The following is a 26,762-nucleotide window of genomic DNA, read 5'->3' as shown; positions in this document are numbered from 1 at the left end:
GCAGGTGCTCAACACATCACTGTTGAATGAATGAATAAATAAATAACAGCCCCTACCTCATAAGGATCCGATGCGGTTGTCCATATAAAGCACTTTAGCCCAGGGCCTGGTCCACCGTGAGCGCTGATTTAATGATGGCCATTACGGTAATTCAGGTTCTATTCTTGAAGATTCTTAGTTGCCAAGCTTCTATGAGTTAACACACGTAAAGTGCCTTAGAACAGGGCTTGGCACACAGTAAATGCTCAGTAAATGGTAGCTATCATTATAATTAGGCTTCTATTTTCAAAGGAGCTCTGGTGCCAAACTTCTATGAATTAGTACTTCCCAACTCAGAGCAAGAGCCAAGTTTCAACAAAGCTATAATGAGCCGGCCCTCTGCTCCTTTCTGCCCTCATCCCTCCAGCTCTGCCCTCTCTGACACTGGGCGGGCTCCTGCCTCCTCCTGCCTGGACTGCATTTCCCGCCCAAGCGCACAGTTCCTGCTCCCTGGGGGAGGGCTACACTGTTTAAAATGGCAACCCCCTTCCAGAACTGTTCTCCCTCCTTGGCTTTATTCTTCTCCACAGCACCTACCACCATCCAGCATACACTACATCTTGTTTACCATCTGTCCCTGTCAGTGGGCCTACCCACCCCCGAGTAAGCTCCATGAGGACAAGGGCTTTATTCACTGGTATATTCACAGTGTGCAGTATTCGTCAGGGACTCAGAAGATATTCCCTAAATGAATTAATGGATCACAGTCCCTACCTCACAGAGTTATTCTAAGGATCTGATGATCTCATGCAAATAAAATGCAGCACTCTGTAAGTGCTGGGGAAATGGCAGCTGTAATTATAATTAAGGTTCTATTTTTGTAAGTTCCTAGATACACAACTTCTATGAGTCAATATATATAAAGCTCTTGGACCGGCACTTGGCACCCAGGAAGCACAGCTCTGATTATAATTAAAGTCCTCTCTGCAAAGGTTCTCAGGCAGCAGAGAGAACATTAGCTGTCCCCTACCACTCCACGAATCATTCTCTGCTTTCTGGACATTGGCTACACCACCTTTCCCAGATTCCCTTGCCCTGAGCTGTGGCCATGTGATTAATTTCTCAGCAAAGGGAAGTAAATGGGAGCAGTATGTGCCACTTTGGGGCTGGAGATCACATGTACCTCTCCACGCTCACCGTCCTCTTCCACCATGGCAGGACCCAGGCCATGGCCACTCAGCCAGGACCATGTGGATGACAGTAGGCTAAGGGATGGCCTGCGTCCTCAAATCACTGTGTGGAGAAGGGTTGCCTACCAACCTGAAACATTATTACGTGAGTGTGAAACTTCGTTGTGTTGAGTTGAGCCCGCACATCATGGGGTCTCTGAGTAAATATATGGAAACCACACAAGCATTCAGTAAATGTTAAAAGTCTTGGTGACAGTGCTCTTACAGTTCCCCCAGGGAGGAGACCCAGGGGATGGGGGAAATAAGTCCCCAGGCCCATGCCTCACACACTCAAGTGTATACACACATGCACACATGCATACACACACACCAAACACGCTGGACCGACACACACAGAATTTGGCTTTTATTCTGGGCTTCACACATCTACTGCTAAGACGACACACATCGGCGGTACCCCCATCCCCCATGACCATTATGACTACCCCAGTTTCCTCAGCCCCCTCCTCCCACCCCACCCCTTCTGCCAAGCTCCCTGGGTGGGATCTCTGCCTAAACCTCACCCCGGGCATGCAGCATGAAGTGCCCATGCAGCTCCCCGAGGTTGTCGAAGGAATCCTCACACTCTGTACAGTGGTAAGTGCCCTCCTCCTCTTCCTCCTCCTCCTCCTCCTCCCTCCCAGCTGGTCGGCCCTCCCCAACCCGAGGTGGCTCCTCCTCTTCCTCCCCGAGGACCCTGCCTTCAGGGGCTGGAGCTTCCTGGGGGGCTGTAGCAGGGCAGCAGAGCCGGCAAGGTGGGGTGCCTGGTGGGGCCTCCCCAAGGGGTGAGCGGCCACAGAGCTGGCAGGGCTGGGCTGGGGGGCCTGGGGGTTGGGCTGCACGGGGGGCCCGACGAGATGGGCCCCCCCGGCCCCCCCCCAGGCGCTGCTTCACCTTGTAGCCAGGGTCATATTCAGGATCATCAGTAGCCTCCTCCTCCTCCTCCTCCTCATCTTCTTCCTCTTCGGAGTCTGGCTCTGAGAGAGTGTACTCAGAGTCAGAGGAATGCTCAGGGCCTGCAGAGGGATGAAGGGGAAAAGACAGAGGCATCTGAGGACAGAGAGCTCTGCCCTTCGCTAAGCCTTATTCAGACTTGCCAAGCATGGAGGGGGCAGCCTGGACACAACCCTGCTCTTCACCCACAGTGAACCCCAGTCGCATGGAGAACACCGCCTGGCACACAGTAGGTACTCAGTGTCTAAGCAAATGAATGTCTTGCAAGAACTGCCTCTCTCAGAGGTTTAATAAGGACAAAGTAGCAGTAACGAACACAGTAACAGTGTTTCTTGCTATTTTAAGAACTCTGTTCTTGAGGCTCCTGGCTGGCTCAGGAGGTTAAGTGTTGGGCTCCTGATTTTGGCTCAGGTCATGATCTCTGGGTGGTAGGATGGAACCCCAAGTTGGGGGGTGCTGTGCTCAATGGGGAGTCTGCTTGAGATTCTCTCTCCTTCCCCCTCTACCTCTGCTCCCTACCCCCATGCCTACATACATGTGCTCTAAAATTAAATTAAATTAAATTAAAAAAAAGAAAGAAACTTGTTCTTATATAGTAATCTATCTAAGCCTTATAACAACCCTTGGAAGGAAGTACTGTTATTAACGCTAAGTGACAAATGGGAAACCGAGGTACAGAGCAGTTAGGTGACTCACTTGCCTCTAGTCACACAGCTCTAACAGGGAAAGCTAAACAGGGACGATGGACTACACTGGTTCATTTTAGGGAGACAAACCCGTCTTCAAGCAACTTAAAACACATACATATATGTACTTTGATATGTGTGGTATACACATTTATACATAGTTAAGTGAGTTAAAATGTTCATTCGTAAAGATTTATTTCCTTTTAGAGAGAGAGAGAGAAAGCGTGTGATCTGACACCCTGAGATCCTGACCCGAGCAGAAACCAAAAGTTGGACGCTCAAGTGACAGCACTACACAGGCACCCCTAAAATATTTGTTAGTCCAGATATATTACCGTGATTTTGTAGGCATGTAGGACATGTCTAGGACAAGTTCAGATTTAAAAAAAGGAAAACAATTTGTAGTCAATGTACAGGAAAGGGTGCCATCAGCAGTCATAATAGGGGGTGCACATGAGAGTGCTGGTCAGGGAGGAGGGGGGCCCCACTGCAGTGGCAGCAGTGTGGGAAATACATCAGGCGCCTGTCAAAAGCATCCCCGAGCCTGTGTCCATCCTGCAATTTCCTCCTTCAATTTCCTCCAGCAGCCCAGAGGGGTCCTCTTACAATTGAGTGAATCACACTGGGCTCCTCCTGCCACCTCAACCCCTCCCTCCAGCATGTGCTGCCCCAGAGCCTTTGCTACCCTTTTTACAGATGGACCAGGTGTTGCTCCTTCCACCGCCAGGTCTCTGTTCCAGTGTCACCTTCTCAGTGATGCCCTCACCACTCTATCTGATTGGCAATCCTTGCCCAGCACTCCCTATGCCCCTAACTCTCCTCAACTTACTATATGCAACATTGACTTGGATGCTTACCGTCTGTCCCCCAGAGCAGGGACTTTGTCTGGTTCATGGATGCATCTCTAACATCTAGAACGCCTTCTTTGTGCCGGCATTCAATTTAGCAAACCTCTTCTGAGGCTTTCACACATACTGTTCCCTCTGCTGGGAATGTCTCACCCTGGTTTTCCCCATCATTCTTTAGGACCCAGTAGGAAGCTTCCCTCCTCCCTGAGGCTGTCCCAGATCTCATTCTAGCAGCCACTCACTGTCTTTTGCCCTCTGGCTGTCCTCACCCCAGCCCTGAGGGCTGAGCCGGTACACAGCCTCTCCCACCAGACAGGGTGGGGTGGGGGTGGGCAGGCGTGCTCTGACTCACTGCCGGGTCCCTGGCATCACCCAGCTCAGAATAGGTGGTAAATGTTGGCAGAATGTCCCTCCCCGCAGCTTTCTCTCTTTCCTTGCCCCTGCCTCCATCCTGCTGTCTCTCTGCCATTTAACACAGTTTCCGGAGTCCTTGGCATGGGCTGGTCCCTCTGCCTGAAAGGCTGTCTCCCACGCTGTCCACCTGGCGACCTCCTGCTCATCCTTCAGGACCCAGCACAGGCTCTGTCCTCTCTGGCGGTGGCTCCCTCCACCCCGGTTCCCACTGGTCCAGTGTCTCCCCTTGTGACTGTCCTAGATGGGGTCCCCAACGCTGCCCAGCCCAGGACATGTGGGTTCGGTGAACATGGGTACCCTGAGGACTTTCCCTCTGCTCTTCTCTCACCTGGTGACCTTTTCTTCTTCTTCTTCTTCTTCTTTTTAAGATATTATTTATTTACTCATGAGACACACACAGAGAGGCAGAGACACAGGCAGAGGGAGAAGCAGGCCTCCATGCAGGGAGCCTGACGTGGGACTCGATCCCGAGTCTCCAGGATCACACCCTGGGCCGAAGGTGGTGCTAAACTGCTCCAGCAGTTCTCCTTTTCTTCTCCATTTGTAAACTCCTGTTCCTCTTTTCAATCCCAGATCACACATCACCTTCTCTGTGAGGTCCTCCCTGACTCCTCAGGTGGTGTCTCTCTCTTATCTGGGAACCTCTGCCCCTGCCCCACCCCCCAGCCTGAACCCCAACACATCCTGACCACCTGGGAAGTGCCCTGGAGATGGGAGATTCCTAGAAGGCAGGGCCTGAGTCTGACCCATCTCCATGTCCTCAGCAATGCAGAGTCCCCAGTTGGCCTCAGAAACACTTGCTGAATGGCTGCCAAACACAGAGGAAACCCCTCTAGTCTTGGGCTGAGGCCCTACCCCTCTTTCTCCTCCCACCTGACTTCACACCACCTGCCCTCCAGGGCCTTCAATGCCCACTATGACTTCATGCGGTTGGCTTGGGAAAGGCAATCAGGTCGTTGTCCATGGCTACCAGGCCTTTCGTGTCCACTGTGATTTGAAGGGCCTGTGGTCCACAGGCCCTTTTGCACCTACCATGCCTTCTCCACCTACGAGATCCTCAAAGCCCGGCATGTCTCCAGAATCCACTGGACCCTCGATGTCCACAGGGCCTCCCAAGCCTCCTGCCTCCTTGAAGACCACCAAGTTGGCAGTGCCCAACAGCTCCTCGGTGCCTACCAAGCCGCCCACAGCCCCCAACTCGGTCACAAGCCCAAGCAGTTCCAAGTCTACCAAGTGGGCAAGTACAAGGACAGCCACTTCTAAGCAGCCCAGCAGCAAGTCCCGAGTCCACAGCAGGGTAAGAACACCCAGCAAGGCCAGCACTGACACCAGGGCCAGCAAAGTCAGCAAGGCCAGTGGTGTACGACGCCACCAGTGGAGGGGCACACACAGCCGGGGCAGGACTCCTGGCAGAAGGGGCAGCCGCAGCTCCAAGAGGTCACCCAGCAGGGCCAGTGCCATGACCAGGGTGAGAGCTCATGGTACACCCGGTGGGCCCAACCGGGCAAGAACTCCTACCTCCCAGAAAAAGCAGAATAGGGGCAAGAGTTACAGCAGGCCTAGAAACAACAACCGGGAAAGAAGTAAGAGCCAGCCCAGAAATACGAACAGAGAGAAGAGTGATAGCTCACCAGGGGCCTCAGGCTTGGGGAAGAGTTCCGGGCTGGCTATAACCCTAAGCAGGGCAAAGAGCTACAGCCCCAGTAGAACTTTCTTTGAGGAGAAAAGTCACAGCCAGTCTCTGTCATCATCGAGGAGGGTGAGAAGTTATAGTCAGATGGTCACCCCTACCATGGAATGGAGTAACAGCCCAATAGAAGTATCTAGCAAGGTCAAGAGTTACAACCAGGATAGTGTACCCAGCAGGACCCAGAGTCATAGCCAGTCTAGCACCCCCAGCAGGACCCGAAGTCACAGCCGGTCTAGAACGCCCAGAAGAGCAAGAAGTCGCAGTCTGAAGAGAACCCACAGCAGGGAGAGAAGTCACAGCTGGAAGAGGAATCATAGTAGGGCAAGAAGTCGTACCCGGAAAGGAACTCCTAGTCAGATGAGAAGACACAGCCGATCTAGAACCCACAGCAAGGGAAAAAATGATAACCAATCTAGAACCCCCAGACAGGAAAGAAGTCACAGCAAGGAGAGAGATCACAGACGATCTAGTACACCCAGCAAGGAGAGGGGTCATAGACCATCTAGAACCCCCAGCAAGGAGAGAGGTCACAGCCGATCTAGAACCCCTAGCAAGGAGAGAAGTTATAGCCTTTCTGAAACCTCCAGCGAAGAAAGAGATTACAGCCGATCTAGAACTTCCAGCAAGGAAAGCTATCACAGCCAATCTGGAACCCACAGAAAAGAGAGAGATCATAGTCCCTTCAGAAAAAAGAGAGCTCACAACCAATCCAGAACCTTCAGAAAAGAAACAGATCACAGCCGATCCAGAACCCCCCAAGAGGAGAGAGACCACAGGCGATCTCGAACCCCCAGCAAGGACAGAGACCACAGCCAATCTCGAACCCCCAGCAAGGACAGAGACCACAGCCAATCCCGAAACCCCAGCAAGGAGAAAGGCCACAGCCGATCTAGAACATACAGCAAGGAGAGACGCCACAGCCGATCTCGATCCCCTGATAAGGAGAACAATCCTAGCCAATCTACAATGCCCAGAAGTCTCAGCCAGAAGGATTCCACTAGCAGAGAACACAGTCCCAGTCAGAATGGAACACCTAGGGAGACAAGGGACCACTCCCCATCTAGATTGCTCAGTGGAGCCCCAATTCCAAGCCAGGATGATAATCAAGGTAATGCCACCATCTCTAAGGCTGCCTCACCTGGAGAGAGGTCCTCATCATCTTCTTCCAAGCTGGCATAGCCCCCAGTCTCAGTGGGCTCACGGGTCTCTGTCATGGCCAGGGGAGGGGACAGGAGACAGGAGCAGTGGAGCAGCTAGGCAGAGTCCCTCCCCGGCCAGCTCTTCACAGCCACACCTTGGTCACAAGTTCTCCAGTGCAGGACGTCGGCAAGTAGAGCGGGATGCTGAGCAGGGGAAGGAAAGGCCTGTGGTGACTCAATAAATTTTTACATTAGCATCTGCCTCCCCAGGCCCAGCTGTGTGCTCAGTGCTGGGGGAAAGGAAAAGACAGACCCTGCTTCTATAGATCTTAATTCCCCCATCTGGGCAACAAAGCTGTCAGTGGAGCGGGGAAGGTAATATTCCAAAAATTTAGCAGCAGGTACCAGTGTGGGTACCAGTCAGAACCGAAGGGAACATGGTCCTATGCCAGGAATTAAAACACTTTAGAAAAAAAAAAAAAAAAACACTTTAGTTGCCGGTTTGTGAGAAAGTCTAGAGCTGGGGGAGGGTCCAAAGTGGCAGATGGAAGGTAGGGAATTACTTGAGGTAGTGGTGACACACCAATCCGTCTAAAATTACTTCAATATTTAAACAAGTGTATGACAGCACTGGTTGGTGTCAGCCCTAGTTCTACACCTTGGCAAGATAGAGTCTAGGTCTGAACCCTAATCTGCCAGTCTAGCTGTGTAGCTTCAAGCAAAGGACTTAACTTCTCTAGCCTGTATCCTTCTCAGTACAAAAAGGCTTCCAGAGCTTAACTCAAGTAGTCCTTATAACTATGTTGAGAGATTATCATCTCCTTTGTACACGAGGAAATTGAGACACAGAGGTGATTAGCAAGTAGTTCAAGTCATACCAACTAGGATTTGATGTTATCCTACCTCTCATAAAACGATCCCCTGACTGAAAAAACTTTTTGAAGATTCATTAGGCTCATTCAGTATAAACTGCTGGTATGTGGCAGGTACTCCAGTAACAGTGGCTGCTAATACTTCCACCTGTAACCATTCCTATAAACCCCCAGCCATTACAGACTTCTCATCTCTCCCTGGGGACACCAGGACTTTTCATATCTGTGGGTCTTAGCAAATCCTGCTATTGCTGTCTAGAATGTCCTTCTTTCCCCTAGTCTGCCTGGTGAACTCCTATGCACTCTCCAAAGCCCACCTCAAAGCCCAAATACCATCTCTACCCCTTCCCAGAAGGGGTTCCTTTCTCTCCTATCCTTCTTCACCAATACATCCATGTGCTGCGCACACACACACACGCACACATACACACATACACACACACACACACACAGTTCTTTTGTCTCCCATTGCACTCACTGGCAGTAGAAAGCCAGGAAGAGTAAGTTAGTGAAAGGGCTGGCAGCCTCAGCTACACTTTTTTTTTTTTTTATTTTAGCTACACCTTTTTATACCAAGACCTGTGCTGGGTACTGGGTATACAATGGTGGAAAATACACAATCTCTTCAAAGCCTGGAAGTCAAGTTTAATGCTGGGGGCTAAAGATAGAGAAAAAGAGAAAAAAAAAAAAGTGAAGCCTGGAGGAGACTGGGGCATGGGAGGGCTGGTAGCAAGCAGGGGAGTTTTCTAAGGACACCTGGATCTGGGCTTTAAGGATGGGAGATTCATAATCTGCAGAGGAGAATTGTCATGATATCATACTACTTGTTGGGTCCCATCTAATTTGGGAATTCTACTTTATGCCAGGATAAATTTGCCAAATTCAGTAAATAAAAACAGACCATGCCTGGTTAAATTCGAATTTCAGATAAGCAGGAAATTACTTAATATACATAGGTCCCATGTAATATTTGGGATACACGTTTCTAAAAGGTTATTTATCTGAAATTCACATTTAACTGGACGTTCTATGTTACCTGGCAACCACACGCTACAATCAGGGTTTCCCAAGAGATTACCAGGAGACATTGCTTACCAGTCCAGCCTACCTTCCCCCCAAACCCACATTACACAAGGGCCTTCCAGAGTTTTCCAGATGTCAAGTGGAGACATTCTTTGGTGCGCTGGTCCCATTCCTACAACTACGGTGGCCATACTGGCTTCCAGAATTCTAAAGGGGCACAAATGAGGCTCCCTCACCATCACAAGGAAAAAAACCCGCCAAGGCCCTACTACATCCTGAACCTACAGCACCGAACTCCCAAGATGCCCTGCGTGAACATACTAGGCACGCGCTCCCACAAGGCTGGGGCAAGGGGGCAGAGCAAACCCTCACACAGGACGATAAGGACCAGTCCCCACAATGCCCTGCGGCAACTCTTCCCAGGATGCCTCGGGCCTATAGCGACCACCTTCCGAGGCGTTCGGCGTCGAAGCACGCCAGGCTTCCGCGATGCTCAGCGGAAGGTGTGTGACAAAAGGGACTCGTTCCCCACAAGGAGCTATAATCCTTCCCAGAATGCACTAGGCCCATAACGACCAGCAGACCGGCTCCCACAATGCCTTAGGGCGGAGCGTCCCGTTCCCCCAGGATGCCCCAGGACGGCACGGAGCCGCGCTGGGGGGAGAAAAGGGAGCCCGGGTCTCGCCCTCCGGCCGTCGCGGGCCAAGACGGCTGCCTGCTCGCCCCGGTGACGGGAGCCGTCATTCCCATCATGCAGCGGTGCCGTAGTGCCCGCTTCCCAGCATGCCCCGCGCACCCCTATCCCGGACACTCACCGGCGCTAGCGGCCCCCGCTCTGGCTCGGCGGCGGCGGCTGCACGCCTGGGCTCTGCGCCTGCGCTGCAAGTCGGGGAGGAGGGAGTGCAAAGCGGCGAGAGGAGCCTAGGGCGCTTGCGCGGCGAGATGGACCATTCCCATCGCTCGGTGGGAAGAGGGGCTCCGTGAGTCGGGCCATCGACGAGGCCCGCGCAGGGGGTTCCGGGCTTTGCCCCTCGCTGTCCGGGTTTACTTGGTACAGTCCGCAGCTAGACGGAACCAGAAACTGCAAGGCTTGCGCGTGCGTGAGCGAGCGGCAACGCGCCTTCTAGAAAACGGAATGAGCTGGGGGCTGGGGGCCGCCGGCTAGGCCGGGATCCTGGACCTGAGGCTTGCTTATTTGCATAATCTTAGTGAGGGACAATAGGAGCCCTACGGCGGTGAAGGGGCAATTTGCATATTCCCCGGAGAGGCCGTACTCCAGAACGCTGTGATTAGCATATGGGGTGGGGGGGCGGCTGGGGGCGCTCCTGAACAAAGCGCATGCGCTCACGGATTGCGGACTAGCGCGGAGTGGGTGGCCTTGTTTTAGTTGGCATCAGTTTGCATCCGGAGAGGGGGCACAAGGGCCAAGACACTTACCAAACCCTCACAAGCCCTCCTCTACCCCCAGCATAAATATTTACTGCTCTCTCCTGTGCCAAGCCCTGTGCAGGTGAGCACTGTGGTTTCCGCAGTATGGAGACAAACCTGGCCCCTCATGGCACCCCAATCAAAGGAAGGGGAGCCATACAAAGTCAGAACCACAACCCAGTGTTCAGACTTGGGATGAGTGGAGTATAGGAAACTGTGGGAGCCAGAGGAGGTGCGTACCCCAGCTTGGAAAGGCTTCCAAGAGGTGGTAATCTTTAAGCCAAGGATGAATAGAAGCCAACCAGGATAGGAGTTTTTCTGGCAGAGGGAACAGCAAGGGTAGAAGCCTCCAGGCAAAAAGTAGTGCATGGTTTGATTGAGAAAGCGATAGTATGTCTGAAACAGAATTGAGAGGGTTCCCCGGGGTGCCTGTGTTGAGTCCCACATTGGGCCCCCTGCATGGAGCCTGCTTCTCCCTCTATGTCTCTGCCTCTTTCTCTGTGTCTCATGAATAAATTTTTAAAAATATTTAAAAAGAGAGGGGAAGGGGCTCCTATAGGTGAGGAGCCAGACTACGCTGATGCTGACGATATAGAAAACTTTTGCAGGGTTCTGGGCTTCCTGGAAATTGACTCAGATTCCAGCACAGAACTCTCCAATGAGCTCTCATTACACTTAGAAAAAAACTCAAACTCTATCATGGCTGTGAAGCTATACACATGATCTCCCCCTTCTTGTCTCTGATTTCACTCATCTCTCTTTATCCACTCTAGTCTAGCTCCACTTCCCCTCAAACTCTGCAATCTCTTTACCACGTCAGGCCTTTGCCCTTGCTGTTCCCTTTGCCTGAAAATGCTTTTCCCGCTGATCTTTGAATAGCTGATCTTATGCTCATCATTCATATCTTGGCACAGGTGTCAATCAGCCAGGTTCTCCTTGATCTTTCAAAGATGGTACCTCCAGATTTGCTGTAGAGAAGTGAGTGTGGTTGTGGATAAAGCAGGACTGGCCACAAATTGATGGTTGTGGAAGCTGGGGTGAAGGGTGCATGGGACTTCATTGTCCTGTTCTGTTTACTTCTGTGTTCAAAGTTTTCCATGATAAGTTAATAATACTCCATATCCCCTTACTCTGCATTTTATCTTAAGGGCACCTATGGCAATCTGAAATTTTTTTTTTTTTTTTTTTTTGCTTCCTTGCTGCAGTCGTTTTCCTCATGGAAGCTCTGCGTGAGGGTAAGAATGGAGTCACCCTCCTTTTTCTTTGGGTCCTCAGTGCCTAGAACAGGATCAAGTTTCAGGTTAGTGCTAAGGCATCTAGAACACCTAATATTTGCCTGTTTTATTCACTATGGCATCTCCAGATCTTGGAGCAGCACCTGGCACAAAGAGGTCAATATACGTTTTAGTCTAAAATTAGAATCACTCACCTAAAATTTAGTTGACTGAATGAGGAGCAGGAAATGCCAGGCTAAGGTGGTTTGACTTGACCTAGAGGTGATGGGGAGCTAGGGAAAGGTTTTGAGCAGAGCAGGGGCAGGTGTTATAAGGGTGCGATGTGAGTTAATTGCAAGATCCTTTGGAGATTGATGTCAGGGATAGGGGTAAACCAGGGGAAGGATTCGGGCCATTGGCTGGGGACGGGGTAGCTCAGTGGGTACTGAAGAGACAAGACTCAGTGACTTTTGGCACCTGAAGTGGCCAGGAAAAAAAGCATATTTCTTAGAAGGGTGGAGGTGCCCTTGAAAAGGGAAGGGCCCTCTCCTGGCTTGTACCATCCACAAGCAGCCATCTTACTCCTCTCCCTCCTCCCTCCTTTGGTTCAGTTCCCCTCCCAACATGGTGCAGCTCTGGGCAGAGGGACAGACACACAGCCACCCCAGACACTTGTTCTCTCCTCAGTTTAATGGTGGTTAGTGGGATTGCCAAACCCCCTCCCCGTTCCCCTCCCTGTACAAAATGTGTTTGTTTAGTTTTGTTTTTTTTTACAAGAAAAAGGGGGCAAAAGCCAGGAAAGAGGGGAGGGGGGTGCAATCTGATATTTTCATACAGATTTTTAATTTTTTTTTAATATATTATATATAAAAACCATAGAGACCAACGCACCCCCCCAAACTCCTTTCCCTCTCCCTGGAGGGCCTGGAGGAGAGATGGGGAAGGCCCCCCAGGAGTGGGTGGACAGGGAGACAAATATGGATAGGACAGATATGAGGGGGGGGAGAGGTGGAGGGATGGGGAGCCCAGGAACCTGGGGATTGGAGAAAATAGTTGGGGCTGTCTCCCTCACCACCCCCATCAAAGTTATGACACAAAGACACAGAATCCCTGTTTCCATGCCCTCCCCCCACCCTTACCCCCACCGTGCAAACATGGCTTTGCAAAGAGGTGCCCAGAGCTCTGTGGAACTCCTACAATGGCTGGCATGGGGTCTAGGACCCCCAAAGAAATCTGTGTTCCCCTTCCCTGCCCACCCCACCCTTCCCAGAATCTGACCCCCTCCCCACAAGACCTGGTTCTGCAGCCTAGGGGCCCTGGCCTTCCCCCAGTTATCTTCCCCCAACCCAATCCCTACCGCCCTCCCTGGACTTGGGGGGTTTGGACCTTCAGCCCCTGCCCCCTGGGGGGCCCAGACCTCTGGGCCCTTGCTTCTGGCCCTTGCAGAGACCCGGGATCCGACACCCCCATCCCTGCCCAAATGTCTGAGGTGTTAGTGGTGGGGGGAGAAGCCCACCATCCCAGACTCTGGTAAATGTCTTTGCAGCTGGCAGTGGGGTAGACCCCAGCCCAGGACCAGGCCCAGGCCTGGGTGGAGGTGGGGTCAGATGAAGAATTCTTCTTTCCTCTTGTGTCCGTCGCTGCCATTAAGAAAGGCTTCTCTTGCTTCTCCCTGCTCATCCAGGCCACTGGCCTCGTGGGTCAGATAGGAGCCTGAGGGGTTACAGACCCCCAGGCAGAGGCGACATGTATGTGGATGCAGGAGTTGGACAGAGATATACGGGAAGAGGGAGACAGACAAGACATACCAGGGGAAGGAAGATGGAGAAACAGAACATACAGGGAGAGGGAATCAAGGCCAGGGCATAGCGAAACAGGGGCAGAGAAAGAGGTAAAAGCAGAATTAGGAAGACTCCACAAGTTCATTGAAAGACCACCCTTATCCGTTCTCTCAGTGGTGTCCCCTTGCTCTGCTCCCAACAAATCCAACAATTAGGAAGATAAATTGTTTTATTCAAACCTAGGGTGAATTAATTCACCTTCAACGATTCATCCCTTTTAGAGTCGCGGCCAAGGTCCGCCCGTTTGGAATCTTGGCCTCTGGTCCCCCCAGGTCTCGAATCCCGGATGTTAGTCTCCCTACCCCCAACCCCTAATCTCCTGGCTGCACGCCTGCCGTATTTCCAACCCAGGCTCTGGGCCCCGCCCCCGTCCGAACCCCCAAACCACACCCCTCGCTGGATTCAGACCCCACCCCCACTCACCCTTCTGCCGTACGGAGCACCAGACCATGCCCACCAGCACACATATGATCAGAAACACCAGTAGCGCCAGGATGCCGCCCACAATGGCGTAGGGCACCGACGTCTGAGCCTCTACCACCGCACCCGGGTCTGCAGAGGGACAGGGCGCAGGACCAGGTCATCAGAGGACGGTCCCAGCCCGGCCCCACCGCTGCTGATCTCATAAACCAATGCACACAACCAGCCGCGCCTGTACGCGTCACGGCCCTCAAATCACTGCCACTTCTGGCCCCTTGTCCTGGCTCCAGACTTTCCTGATGCTCCACTCCCACGAAGAATGCGTGCATGTTGGTTGGTACGCTGCCCGACCCAGGCCCTGAGTCATTTCGCCGATACTATCCCGCTTCTGCCCACCCACCCCCATCCCCAAAGAACAGATACAGCACATCCGTTTTCCCTCCACTCCTTTGACCCACAGAACCTCAGGTCCAAGTCCCTTCCCATCTTGTCTAAAATGCTCCGGGCATCTAAAATGCAGAGCACGCCTGAGTGGCTCAGCGGTTGAGCGTCTTTCCTTTGGCTCAGGTCGCGATCCGGGGGTCCTGATCTAGTCCCGCTTGGGGCTCCTCGCAGGGAGCCTGCCTCTCCCTCTGCGAGGGCCCAACAACTTCTAAAATTCCTGCCCTGCTGTCACAAAGGCTAAACACGTAACACTTATTTTGTGCTAGGGGCCACTCCCACCGCTCTGTATATTTAGCTCGAATGATCTTCACAGCCCTATGAGGTAGGTGCTATTTATTTCCACTTAACCGGCGAGGAAACTAACATGCAAAGTTACCCATATGGGACGCTGCAGAGCCCAGCCTGAACCCAGATGGTCAATCTGGCCGCAGAACTCCAGGAATTCTGTTGGCTGTTGACCCCAAGGAATCACCCTTTGCCCAGGCCCCTCAAACACCCCCGGCGGGCCTGGAACCGTCCAATCCAGCTCGCCCACTCCCAAGGCCCCGCCCCGCCCAGGACTCCCGGAGACCTCGACGAGGCCCCGCCCCCACCTTGAGCCCCGCCCCCAGGCCTGCCGCGGCCCGCCCTCACCGTAGACCACGAGTACATAGAGCGCCCTCGCGTGGCCGTGCTTGTTCGACGCCTCGCAAGTGTAGGTGCCGTTATCCGCTGATACCAAGCCTGGCAGCGTAAGCGTCTCCCCGACCGCCTCGGCCCGCTCTGGCAAAGACTCGTTCCCGCGGTTCCAGCGGATCTGGTTTGGCCTGGGCGTGAGTAAAGCATAGTGAAAGTTGGGGACACGAGTGCCAACATCCAGTTCTGACTTCCTCGGTAATCATCTTCCTAAGTAGCATCTTACTGGCCCCATCCTTCCAATAAAACCTACAGCCCCGGACCCAGCCTCCACCGCACACCAGTCTCAAGAATCCTAGCCTCCCGCCCCGCACAATCCCGGAGTCCAGACTCCTTCCTCTAGATCCACAAGTCCAAGCCCCCAGACTCCTCCTCCCTCGGGACGCACAAGTCAGGGGCCCAGGCCCCTCTGTTCACAGTGTCCCTCTTTCCCGAGACACAGGTGTCCGAGTCCCCAGTCGTCTTCTTGTCGGGACCAGGAGCTCACCTGGGGTTCCCCGTTACAGCACACGTTAGCACCAGCGTGTCTCCCTCCCTCACCACAGCTTGGGAGGCATGGATCCGGGCCGTGGGAGAGTCTGTGGGCGGCAGTGAGATGGGAGAGTGGTGGTGCGGCCCACACGCGGGGCTGGCCACCCTCCCGGGGGGCAAGCAGCTGGCCTTGGGACCCTCGGGTCCCCGGGGTCCCGGCCCGCCGGGCACTTACACTGCACGTCCAGCACGTACTGCGTCTGCTTGCTGTGTCCGGAGGGCAGCGCCTGGTTCTGCGCCTCGCAGATGACGATACCGCCGTCGTCCTTGCGGTCCACGCGAAACCGCACGGTGCTCGCCACGCTCCACACCTTACCATTCTCCTGGCCGCTGCTCACCCCTGCCAGGCCCGGCGGGGACGCCGTCACGCCAGGGTTCCAGCGGCTCCGCGCACCGAGGGGAGCGAGCGCACCCACCCCGCTCCCCGGGCCCAAACCAACGCAGGCCCCTCCCCCGGCTCCGCCCCTTGTCCGCCGGCCTCGCCGCGGGGCCTCCGAGCCGCGCTCCCGGCCGCAGGTGCCTCCTCCCAAAGCGCCTCCCTTCCTTTCTTTCCTTCCTTTCTTTTTTTTTTTTTTTAAAGATTTTATTTATTTATTCATGAGAGACACAGAGAAAGAGGCAGAGACACAGGCAGAGGGAGAAGCAGGCTCCCTGCCTGGCTCCCTCCCAGGACCCCGGGACCACGACCTGAGCCAAAGGCAGACGCTCAACCACTGCGCCACCCGGCGCCCCAGCTCCTCCCTTTTCCACTCCCACGCCCTCTCCTCTAGCAATTCATTCCAAATTGAGGGGCCAGTGTCCGCCTGCGCCCTCTTCCCCAGGCCGCGCCTCCTGTCATCCCACCCCTCCCTCCGCCCCCTCCTCCCCCCAGGTAGTACCTTTGAGCTCCTTGCGGTCGCGGTACCAGCGCAGGACCGCGGCAGGGCGGGACCGCGGAACTAGGCAGCTGAGCTCCACCTCGCCTCCCTCCACCGCCTGCTCCCGGACCTCCACCACGGGGTTCTCTGGGGCCACTGCGTAGGGGGAGAGAGGTAGGGGGGGCGCTCAGCGGAGACACTGAGGTGGACCCAACGTAACAGGGGGCACGAGGGTCCGGGGGTGGGCGCAGAGATCAAACACGGGCTGGGCGGTCTGGAAGGCCGGGCGTGTCTACTGGGGCCGGGTGTCCAGGGGGATAAAAACAACCAGGCTAAAACCAAACCTCAGGTCTCAGGAGAAGGGCTAGGCAGAGCAGAAAGGAGGAGGGGATGAGTGTGAGGAGAGGGAGGCGTTACCCAATACAGTGAGCGTGGCAATCTGGTGGTGGGTATCCTCCGTGTAGAGCTGGCAAAAGTAGCCTCCCTCGTCCTCCAGGCGGGCATCTGAGAGCCGGATCCGCACGCGGCGGGGGGAGAACTCCTCAAGCTGGAAACGCTCGTCCTTCAGGGCTAGACAGGACGTGCAGGAAGGGATGAAGCCGGGGAAATCCTGGCCCCAGGGGTCCGGGCCTTCCGCCTGGAGCTTAGAGACCTGCGCTCTGCATCTGTTCTCCAGCCAGCGGTACCTGTGCATCCAAGGGGCCCACCTAGGAACTCCCTTGGGGACCCAGAATGATTCAGGCCCTCCTGCCCACACACAGGGCCAGGGGTCCGGACCCCTAGCTCCCATGCTCGGTCAGGACGGGAGAGTCCACACTCTCCATCCGTCCTCCTTCAGGACCCACCCCTCCTCCTCCCCCAAGACGTGGGATTCCCTACCCCAGCACTCACCGCGGGTCCCGTTGAAGAAGAGGGTCTGCCGGGCGGGGTTCTGAATGACAACTATGGAACCATCATACTGGTGCAGACGGCAGGTTATCTCAGCCACCCCTCCCTCGGCCACGGTCACGTTCTCTGTCTGTACTTCCTGTCCAGCCCCTGGACCAGTAAACAGAAAGACTCGTTCGGGGCTGCAATTCAGTCTTTTCTCTCTCCATTCCTCTCCCATCCAAATTTCCAATCTCTCTTTCCCCTCTCATTCATTTCGTTGCATCCAACATTTCCTGAGGGCTGGACTCTGGGAGATGGAGAAAACCTGCTCCAGAGGAGCTGCAGTCAGGACCTAGTGGTATGTGCTCTAGTAGGGGCAGCACAGGGCACGCTGGGAGCCCAGAGGAAGGGGAGAGACTAAGGCCGCCTAGGGAGATAGATGGGTGATCAGAGAAGGCTATGGAAGAAAGCTCCCTTGGATCCAGATCTTGAGTGAGCAGTTCACCAGGCGTGGGAAACTGCTATGTGTTCACCAAATCCCATCGTTCACACCTGGGCACACCTTGTTTACCTGCCAAGACGGCCACAATATTCTTCCCATCCTTGTACGTTCCCTTTGTAAGTTGACTCTGGTCCTCCTCTCATTAAGGAGGCACTCCGACCCTGTGAATCTGGGCAGACCCTGTGACATGCCTTGGCCAACAGAATTTCCTAAAAGTGATATTGTATGAGTTCTGGAGCCCAGCCCTTGAGTTTCCATTCACACCCTCTTGCTGCCCTGAGACTATCAGGTGAAGATACCCAGACTAGCTTCCTTGAAGGTAAGGGACCACATGGAGAGAGAAGCCCAGCCAGTAGCCAGCACCAACTGCCAGTCACGTGAGTGAGGCCATCCTGGCCCATCTAGCCTCAGGCGACTGCAGCCACATGAGTGACTCCAGCTGAGACCAAGAGAAGACCTGCCCAACCAATCCAGTCCAAATCTCTGACTTCCAGAGTCATAAGCAGATAATGCAACTGTCGTTTAAAGCTAACACATTTTGGGGACACCTGGGTGGCTCAGCAGTTGAGCGTCTGCCTTTGGCTCAGGTCGTGATCTTGGGGTCCTGGGATAAAGTCCTGCATTGGGCTCTCCGCAGGGAGCCTGCTTCTCCTTCTGCCTGTGTCTCTGCCTCTCTCTGTGTCTCTCATGAATAAAAAATTAAAATCTTGAAAAAAAAACCTACCACATTTTGGAAGGTCTGTCACACCACTAAAGTTAACTGGTACAACACAGGATTGGGCTACATTTCCTAGGATCCCTCGTACTTTAGTTGGGGCCATGTGACTAATCTCTGCCCCATGGGATGTAGGTGGAACAGAGACCCACCCCTTCCAGCCTGGCTCACATCACTCACCATCCTTCTTGCTGGACGAACGGAGAGGACCCCCGAGGAGTCTAAAGGACAGGATCACAAGCTAGAAGGAGCCCGGGGCCCTGACTGACTGCCCCCTGCCGCCTGTGACCTACCTGCCCAGGACTGTAACATGAATGAGAAATTCACCTTTTTGTTAAGCCGTTGCGATTTTCAGGGCTCATGTTATTGCAGTTAACCTACCCTGATTAATCCATCAGAGGAGCAAGGTAGGGGATTAGTAAGGGTGTACTTTTAGCAGAGGCAGTAGCCTAGAGTAAAGCTCAAAGCTGGGGTTAATCAGCATCAGGATCACCAGCATCATTTATCACGGTCATCTTCAAAATAAAGTAACCACATAGTGGTAGCTCTAGCTAGTGTTTATTAGGGACTCGCTGTGCCAAGCTCTGTGCTGAGGGTATCAGCCATACAATTCCCACTTCATCACCGCAATACCTGAATTAAGTTAGGCACTGTTATGAATCCCTGGGTTTTTTTTTTTTAATTCCCATTTTAGAGATAAGAACATTGGTCCAGAGAGAGAAAATGACTCGCTCAAGGCAGTCGTCAGAGAGGCAGTGATAGGGCCAGGATCTGCATCCAGAGCTCCCTAGTTCCGCATTTTGCACCCATATTTTCCACCCTGGCTGTCTGGGTGGGGTTGTGGGATGTGCTTGGGATTTGTGACAGGCCACAAATGCCAAGCTAGGAGATGAGCTTTTATCCTGAAGGCTGGTGGAGGGAGGTTATAAAGCAGGAAAAGTGCCATGATCAGATCTGGTTATTTACCTTTCAATGTGAGATAACTAGAGCTTCGTGTCTCTTACATTCTGTCCCATTGATTTGAGTGTTTCCTGAGCAGTAGGTAGGTGTTTAGGGGCTGGGTGCCCAGAGATGAGTCAGATGAGGTCCCTGCCCTGGAAGGCCTTCCAGATTTATGGGGAGGTACACACAAATCACTGTAATAGCCCATCAGAAGCGTTATGTTCCCTGTAAGAGGACTAGGTAACCTGATTTGGATGCTGAGGGGTAGAAAAGATTAATTCTGGAGGATGGAGGCAGAGACAGCTAGCTTTCTACCCAGCATTCATAATTCCCTTTTTTCCCTTCCATAAAAGAACCTTGATTGTATTCATGGCTGCCCTATGTCCAGCAGAAAAAGATATTTCCCAGACTCCCTTGCAGCTAAGGGAGGTCACGTGACAAAGTTTTGTCCAGTTTGATATAAGGATAAGTACTTTCTCTGGTAATTCATGTGGTAATTTTGGGAGGACTTCCCGAAGAAAGTGGACAAATCCTTTTTCTTCCAGGTCACCTTTATGTTGCCTGGAACTAAGATGTGATGCCTGGAGTTCTGGCAACCATTTTGGCAAGAGGACAAAGGCAGTAGGGATGGTAGAACTAAGAGCTGGAAGATGCCTGAGTCTTATCAGGTGATGATGTGAAGCTGCCTCAAAACCCCTGGATGCCTACTTCTGGACTTCTCTTAGGTTTCAATATAATGCTTTGTAGGGGGGTTATATTTAATATTTAAGACACTATTAGGGGTTAATTTAGCACCTCCTGGAATATGAAGCTTAGCATGTCTAGTCCTGGCACCAAAGATTTTCCTTCCTGTGTTTTTTTTTCAATCTCAGTAAATATCACAACCATCCACCCAGTTGCTCAGGCCAAAAACCTTTCCCTCACTCTGACACCCATCCCATCAGCAAGGTCTACCCATTCACCTCTAAAGCAAATCCCAGATCATTTCATTTTTGTTTACCTCCTCTGCCACCACCCTAGTCCGATGACACCGTCTCTTACCTTAACCTTCTAGAGCTACTCATGGGGGCTCCCTGCTTCCATGCCTGCCTCCCCTCAGGCCATTCTGCACACAGCAGCCAGATGGGTTTTTCAAGAAGGTGAATCAGATCAAGTTGCTAAAAATGCTCTGAAGGCTGCCCATGATGCTTCAAATAAAATCTCAACTCCTTCCCTGGGTGCTATGTGGCCTGGCCCTGCCCTGACCGCAGTTCCAGCCACCACCACCCACCTTCCCACCCCACCCCCCTACTCTCTGCGCTCTAGGCTCACTGGCCTTGACATTCCTCAGACTCCCTGAGCCTGATCCCACCTCAGGGCCCTTGCACTACCCTCTGCCTTGCATGTTCTTCGCCCTTGATCTTCCCACGACTGCCTCCTGCTCTCTCCTTCCGGTCTCTGCTGACATCCACACCTCCTTGATGAGACCTCTACTCACACCCCATCTCTCCTCCTCCAGAACACCTTCTATGTCATCACCATGGGTTTTATTTTATTTTATTTTATTTTAATTCTTTTTTTTTAATTTTTTAAAATTTATTTATGATAGTCATACAGAGAGAGGCAGAGACATAGGCAGAGGGAGAAGCAGGCTCCATGCACCGGGAGCCTGACGTGGGATTCAATCCCAGGTCTCCAGGATCGCGCCCTGGGCCAAAGGCAGGCACCAAACCGCTGCGCCACCCAGGGATCCCGGTTTTATTTTCTTCTACAGGAATGTCACTGAAGTTATTTTGTTAATTTGCTTATTTATTGTGCTTTCCCCCCCATCAGTAAAATCTACACCCCACGAAGGCAGGGATGGCGCCCCTTGATTTGACCACAGTCGCCTTGGTGCCTAGAGGTGGCCTGAGACTTGGTCAGTGTCTGGGAGATGGACGAATGAAGGGTGTGTGTCAGGCAGCATTTCATTTCTGCCTCACAACAACTTTACAACATCGTTATTCTCCCTGTGAATACCTGGGTTGATCTCAGCTGGCCCACAGGCCATCTCTGTGACCTTGGGCAAGTGGCAAGACTTTTCTGAGCCTCAGATGCTCTGGTGTAAAATGGGGATGCCAGTGCCTGTCTTATAGGGATTAGACCAGTGCCTGGAGCTCAGGGAGCCTTTCCTGCAAAGCTGCTGTTATTATAACTCCAGAAACATGCCCATACACATGAAAACTGGCCTGCCTGCACACTCTGATGCTTAAAAAAAAAATCCATGGATCTTGGACCCCAGGGCTAACCCACTGCAAGCCCCCCATTTTACAGATGTGGAGAATGAGGCTCAGGGGTCCCAGGCAGGCCACTGGCAGAAACTCAACACCTCCCAGGAGCCATCAGGACCTCAGCATCTGCCCCCCCACCCCCCGCAATTATTCCTCTGCTCTCTGCTTGAGGGTGCACATGGGGTGAGGGTGGGGGGCTTTTGTCTTGTTCCCTCCCCCTCTCGAGGAGTCAGTAACCAACAGTGTCTGTGCCTAGAATATTAATGTTCCAGGAGCTTTTGTTTCGGGGTTGGGGGGTTGGGGGGTGGTGAAGGCGGGACTTTCTGGTCTAGAGAGGGCTAAGCTTTGGGGACTGGGGCACTGGCCCTTTAAACTGTGTTGACAGCCTAGAGTCGTCATGGGGATGGTGCCTGGAAAAACGGACTGGGGAGAGCTTAGGAAAAAGTGGCTGAGCAGGTGATGTGTAGAGACCCAGAATCCAGCCCTCTCCTCCCTTAGACCCAGGAATCCAGCTCCCAACTGCCTCTTCTCCCTGGGATCCAGGGGCCCAGGCTCCCAGCCCCCTCCTCCAATCAGAATCCAGAAGTCTGGGTTCTTAGCCTCCTCCTCCTTCAACCCCAGAAGTCCTGAGCCCCAGCCTTCTCCCCTTCAAACCCAGGAGTCTGGGCTTCCAGCCCCCTCCTCCGTCAGGACCCAGGAGCCAGGGGTCCAGAGTATACAGCTGGTGGATGTTTCCACGGAGACTAAAGGGGGTGGGGGGAGCACTTCCTGGGTCCTGAGTCAGCGAATACCCAAGGGAGTCTCAAGGTCATGGTTCCGGGAAGGTCACAGCCACCCCCTCTGTATCCGCTCCCCAGGGGGGCTCATGGTTTCATGCCTCCTTCCCCCACTTCCTCCCCTAGGGAGGTGGTACATCCCTGCGTCCTGAATGAACCCCCCCTCAGCCCCCCATCAATGGCGGAGTCCGAACATCCTAGCACAAAGCATCAATTCTTCCCCAGCTCAGCCTTGTGAAGGCGCCTGTATTCGCAGGACCTAGGCATCAGGGTCCCAGCCCCTCCTCCATCGGAAACCTGAAGTGGGACCCCCAGCCCCTTCCTCTCTCAGGACTCAGTAGTCTGTACCTCCATTCCTAGGAGTACAGGCCCTCAGCCCTCTTCTCCCCTCAGACCCAGGAGTCCAAGCCCCCAGCCCCCTCCTCCCCCTGACACATGTGTCTGCCTGGGACCCTTGGCTGTCTCCCTCAGACCCAGGAGTCTAAAACCCCAGCCCCCTCCTCCCTCAGACCCAGGGGTCCAGGCCCCCAGCTCCTCTTCCCTCAGACCCAGGGGTCCAGGCCCCCAGTTCCCTCCTCCCTCAGGCCCAGGAATCCAGGCCCCCAGGCTCTCCTCACTCAGACCCCGGGGTCCAGTCCCCAGCTCCCTACTCCCTCAGGCCCAGGAATCCAGGCCCCCAGGGTCTCCTCCCTCAGACCTAGGGGTCCAGGCCCCCAGCCCCTTCCTCCCTCAGACCCAGGAGTCCTGGCCCCCAGCCCCTCCCCTCCTGGAAACTTGACTCCGGTCCACAGACTCAACCCTTAGAACCACAGTCCTGTCTTTCTGCAGCCCCTGAACCCCCTCCTATCTAGGGACCAAGCATCAGGTGGGGGCGTAGGGGTGAGTCAGCAACCTCACGCACAAAGTACCCCCTGTGGCCCCCACGTTCCTGGGATGTTCGGAACTCCCTAGATTCCAGGCCTCAGGCCCAGCCGGGGGTGGGAGGTTCCCCCTGGGTGTGGGGTCACAGGGGAATTCCTGCTCCCGGAAGGGTGCGAGCCTGCACTGAGCCCTCACTGTCCTATCCTCCACCCCCAGTGCCCTCTATTCACCCCCTCCCAGGAGCACCCAGGCTCTGTCACTGCCCTCTTGCCTCACTGAGTGCCTGCAGAGGAGCCTTGGTGCCTGGTTCCCAGAGGACCTATGGGCCTGGTATGGGCCTGGGGTCTGCACTGGCAGAAACCAGTGGGTGCTTGGGTCTTGATGCCATAGGCCATTGGGTGCTGGCAAGTCTGACTGTCTCCAAGCACCCCCCTCAACTCCCCCACCCAGAGAGAGAAAGCTGCCTTTGTGTTTCCCAAGTCGGGGACAGGCCAGGCTCGCACGACATTAACCCACCCCAGGCCCAAGCCTTGCTGTGTCTAAGGTCTTGGAATCCATTGCAGAACCTGACCTCTGAACGAGTCCTCTGGGGACTCGATGGGTGGGTGGGGGTCAGTGACAGAAACCTCCCAAGACCTGTACCCCGGGGTGACTCATATTGGGGGAAGGTCCCCCTGCCCTCAGAGTGGCCTATTGGAACTTTAGCAGAGAAAAGTGAATCACTTGGGAGGAAAACATTTGGCACTAACAAGCCCCCTCCTTCTACAAAGCCCCCTAACTCTTCACAGTCTCTCTGTCTTGTCTTTGTATCTGGATATCTGTTTCCTCAGCCCCTTTCTGCTCGATCCAATCCCTGGTCTGTGGATCTCTGGTTCTGCCTGCATGCATCTGGGCAAGCAGGGTGTATTTCCCTCTTTCTCACTTCCTCTCGCCTGCCTACCCTGGGCCCTTCTTTCCTTTGGCATAAATCTCATCATCCTTCTCCAGTATTCTTGGCAGATGTGTAAGCCAGGAAAGAGAGAATTCGTTTTTGAAAGGGCACAAATGGACCCCATCTTCCATCTCCATTCCTGCTGGCTGGCCAAGGAGAGAGAGGAAGAGGGTGGACTTAAGAGGAAGATGATGTGGGGACCACAGGCAACCCCTAAAAGCTGGTGGCCAAGGTCATTCAGATATATCCAATGGGAAGGAAAGCAGACAGGGCCCTCTGACACCATGTACTCCAGCTCCCTAGCCCATGCTGTACAGAAGGGGAAAATGAAGATCAGGGAGTGACAAGAGCTGACACAAAATTACCCCAGAGTAGCCGGTGCCTCAGCTCCCAGTCCAGAGTGCTCCCCATGACACCCAGCTCTCTCCCAACTTATAAAGCTCTACACTGTTTAATTTAGAGAAAGTTTACAAAAGGGATTAGGGTGCTAGGAAGCAGTGACTTTACAACGAAAGGAGAAACCAGCCTATCAAGCCACCTCCCAGGAATGCTGGAGAAAAGAGTCTCCAGTCATCTCAGGCCACCTTTTCTGATTCTGAGAATCCATCCAATGATTCTAAGCTGTCAAGATTCTGGATGTCAGAGGTGTCGGGATTCAGGATCTTAAAGATGTCAAGAGGTTAGAATCCTAACGCTATCAAGGTTCTCCAATTTTAAAGGTGTCAAGATTCTAAAGACTTTGGGATTCTAGAATCCTGAAGATGTCAGTGTTTAAAGATACCCTCAGGTTCTTTATTTACTGGACTCGCAGGTTCTAGGATTCTATGAACCTGGTTTTGGGGCCTACAAAAGAAAGAAAAATAAAATTGGATAGCAATGTAGCTAAGGTACCAAAGCACTCATCTGGGAAATTGTGGCATATCTGCTACAAAGAATGGAAGAAATGATGAAAGTTCTGAGCAATGTCAGAAGACTGTAGGAAAAAGCAAGGTGCAGCGTGAGAGGTCAGCTTTGCCCCTAGCCTTGTCCTGATGAGAGGGAGACTCTGCCTCAAACCCTGCAGGGATGGGGTGGGGGGGTGAATTGTAACCGCACTCAACTTGCCAGAAACCCCTTGGGATATCTGAGCTAGAGTTACCTTTCAGGTCACTGAGTTCAACATCCTCACTTTACAGAAAGGGGAACTGAGGCCCAGAGAGAGGAGGGTGCTTGACATTCGCTGCTGGGGCAAATGGCAGGAGGTGGGATTTAAACCCAGGCTCCCAGCCCTGTGCCATCTGGCTACACGCCTCTCCCAAATCGTTCCATGGCTTCCTGCCCTTCCACTGCTGCCCTGCCACTTCCCAGTCATCCGCTCCTCCTAAGAGTGGCCTTCCTCACCGGGGAGGGGGTGACCGCTGGTAGGTTTGAGGCACATGCAGTGTGAGAGTGTGAGTGTGTGGGTGACGTTTCCTGACCTTGTCCCCAGCCTCAGGGTCACCCTATCTTGGAGGTCTCCGGCTTTTCATAGTGTGGGATGAGAACATGTGGATGGCTCCTTGGATGTCCTGGATGGGGGGCTTCTCTGCAAGTTACGGCCTGGCTGTGTGAATGAGTGGGGAGGGGCAGCATTTGCGAGGCATTTGCTGAATCCACGTGTGTGCCCACATGCCAAGGTTCCTCACACACTTCCCCGCACACATACACACACACACATACATACACACACATTTCCCTCCAAGGCCCTTCAGGGTGCCCTGTCTGACTCAATTCCTCTCCAGGGGCACAGAGGGATAAAGGGATGGAGGAATGAAGGATGGAGATGGAAGAGGTTGTAAGGGTAGAGAGGGGAGGCAGGGAGGCCGTGGACAGGGACACCCTGGGACAGAGAGAGGGGGGATGGAATGGGGGGCATGAGGGAGAGAGGTGACAGAGGGGGCTAGAGAAATAGGCAAGAAAAACAGGGGATAGAGACGAGGGGATGGGACAGATGGGGGACAGAGAAACAAGGGTGACAATGAGACAGGGACAGAGAGGGAGGGCAGAAATATAGAGGGACAGAGAAGGGGGAATAGAGAGGATGATGGGGGGACAGAGTGACCCAGTAAAAAGGGACCGAGACCAAGGGACCGAGGTGGGGGACAAAGGAAGGATGGAGAGGTGGGGGACAGGGAGGCAAGGGGGACAGGACTTCCAGACTGAGGGACAGAGGACAAGGGTAGGGAGACAAGGAGAGAGACTGAGAGACCCGGAGACAGGCGGACAGAGGGACGTAGGGACCGGACAGAAGGACAGCGGGACCGGCCCGGAGCAGGCGGGCTTGTGTGTGGGGGGGTGGTCTCGGTCCCTTTGTCCCCGCCAGGATCCGGGCCTGCGGGGTGGGGGGGCTGCGGCACAGCGGCCGGGGCCCGCGCCCCCTCCCCCGCTCGCGGCTCCCGGCTCCCGGCCCGCGCTGCGCTTTGTCCCGGGGAGGGGGCCCGGCCCGGCCCCGCGCGCATTGTTCGGCCTCTGCGGCCCCGCGGCAGCCGGGCTGTCACCGCAGCGCGCCCCCCGCCCCGGCCCGGCCGGCCGACCCCGGCCCCCGACCCTACCTGGCCCCGCCGCGGCCGCCCACAGCAGCAGCAGCGGCCACTGGAAGCGCCGGGCCCGGCCCATGGTGCCGCCGCCGCCACCGCCGCCGCCGCCGCCGCCGC

General features: G+C 54.1%; 2 protein-coding genes and 1 long non-coding RNA gene across 4 annotated transcripts; 1 reads left to right on the top strand and 2 right to left on the bottom strand.

Moving 5' to 3' along the window:
- Positions 1–1,558: 1,558 nt before the first annotated feature.
- On the bottom strand, positions 1,559–10,003 carry ZNF428 (zinc finger protein 428). Of its 2 annotated transcripts, none has more exons than XM_077849523.1 (3): positions 9,650–10,003; positions 6,939–7,143; positions 1,559–2,224 (listed from the first exon to the last, which is right to left on the bottom strand). In XM_077849523.1, the coding sequence occupies exons 2-3, from the start codon at positions 7,012–7,014 to the stop codon at positions 1,722–1,724; spliced, it is 579 nt and encodes a 192-aa protein (XP_077705649.1). In that variant the 5' UTR covers positions 7,015–7,143; positions 9,650–10,003; the 3' UTR covers positions 1,559–1,721. The 2 variants fall into 2 exon arrangements, with proteins under 2 accessions (XP_077705649.1, XP_077705659.1); XM_077849533.1 differs by lacking the exon at positions 9,650–10,003 and adding an exon at positions 9,156–9,293.
- LOC144284677 (uncharacterized) lies at positions 8,711–21,803 on the top strand. Its single transcript, XR_013353119.1, has 5 exons — positions 8,711–9,337; positions 11,468–14,074; positions 14,448–14,503; positions 14,793–15,054; positions 19,819–21,803. It is a non-coding gene; the product is annotated as an uncharacterized LOC144284677 (long non-coding RNA).
- CADM4 (cell adhesion molecule 4) lies at positions 12,149–26,762 on the bottom strand. The gene is made up of 9 exons (XM_077849475.1): positions 26,661–26,762; positions 17,136–17,282; positions 16,662–16,814; positions 16,266–16,400; positions 15,563–15,727; positions 15,344–15,434; positions 14,815–14,987; positions 13,741–13,869; positions 12,149–13,189 (listed from the first exon to the last, which is right to left on the bottom strand). The coding sequence occupies exons 1-9, from the start codon at positions 26,722–26,724 to the stop codon at positions 13,080–13,082; spliced, it is 1,167 nt and encodes a 388-aa protein (XP_077705601.1). The 5' UTR covers positions 26,725–26,762; the 3' UTR covers positions 12,149–13,079.

This window comes from Canis aureus, chromosome 1 (assembly GCF_053574225.1).
Source record: "Canis aureus isolate CA01 chromosome 1, VMU_Caureus_v.1.0, whole genome shotgun sequence".
In the NCBI taxonomy this organism is placed as follows: Eukaryota; Metazoa; Chordata; class Mammalia; order Carnivora; family Canidae; genus Canis; species Canis aureus.
Note: the sequence above shows the minus strand (reverse complement) of the source record. Positions and strands in the feature narration are given on the sequence as shown.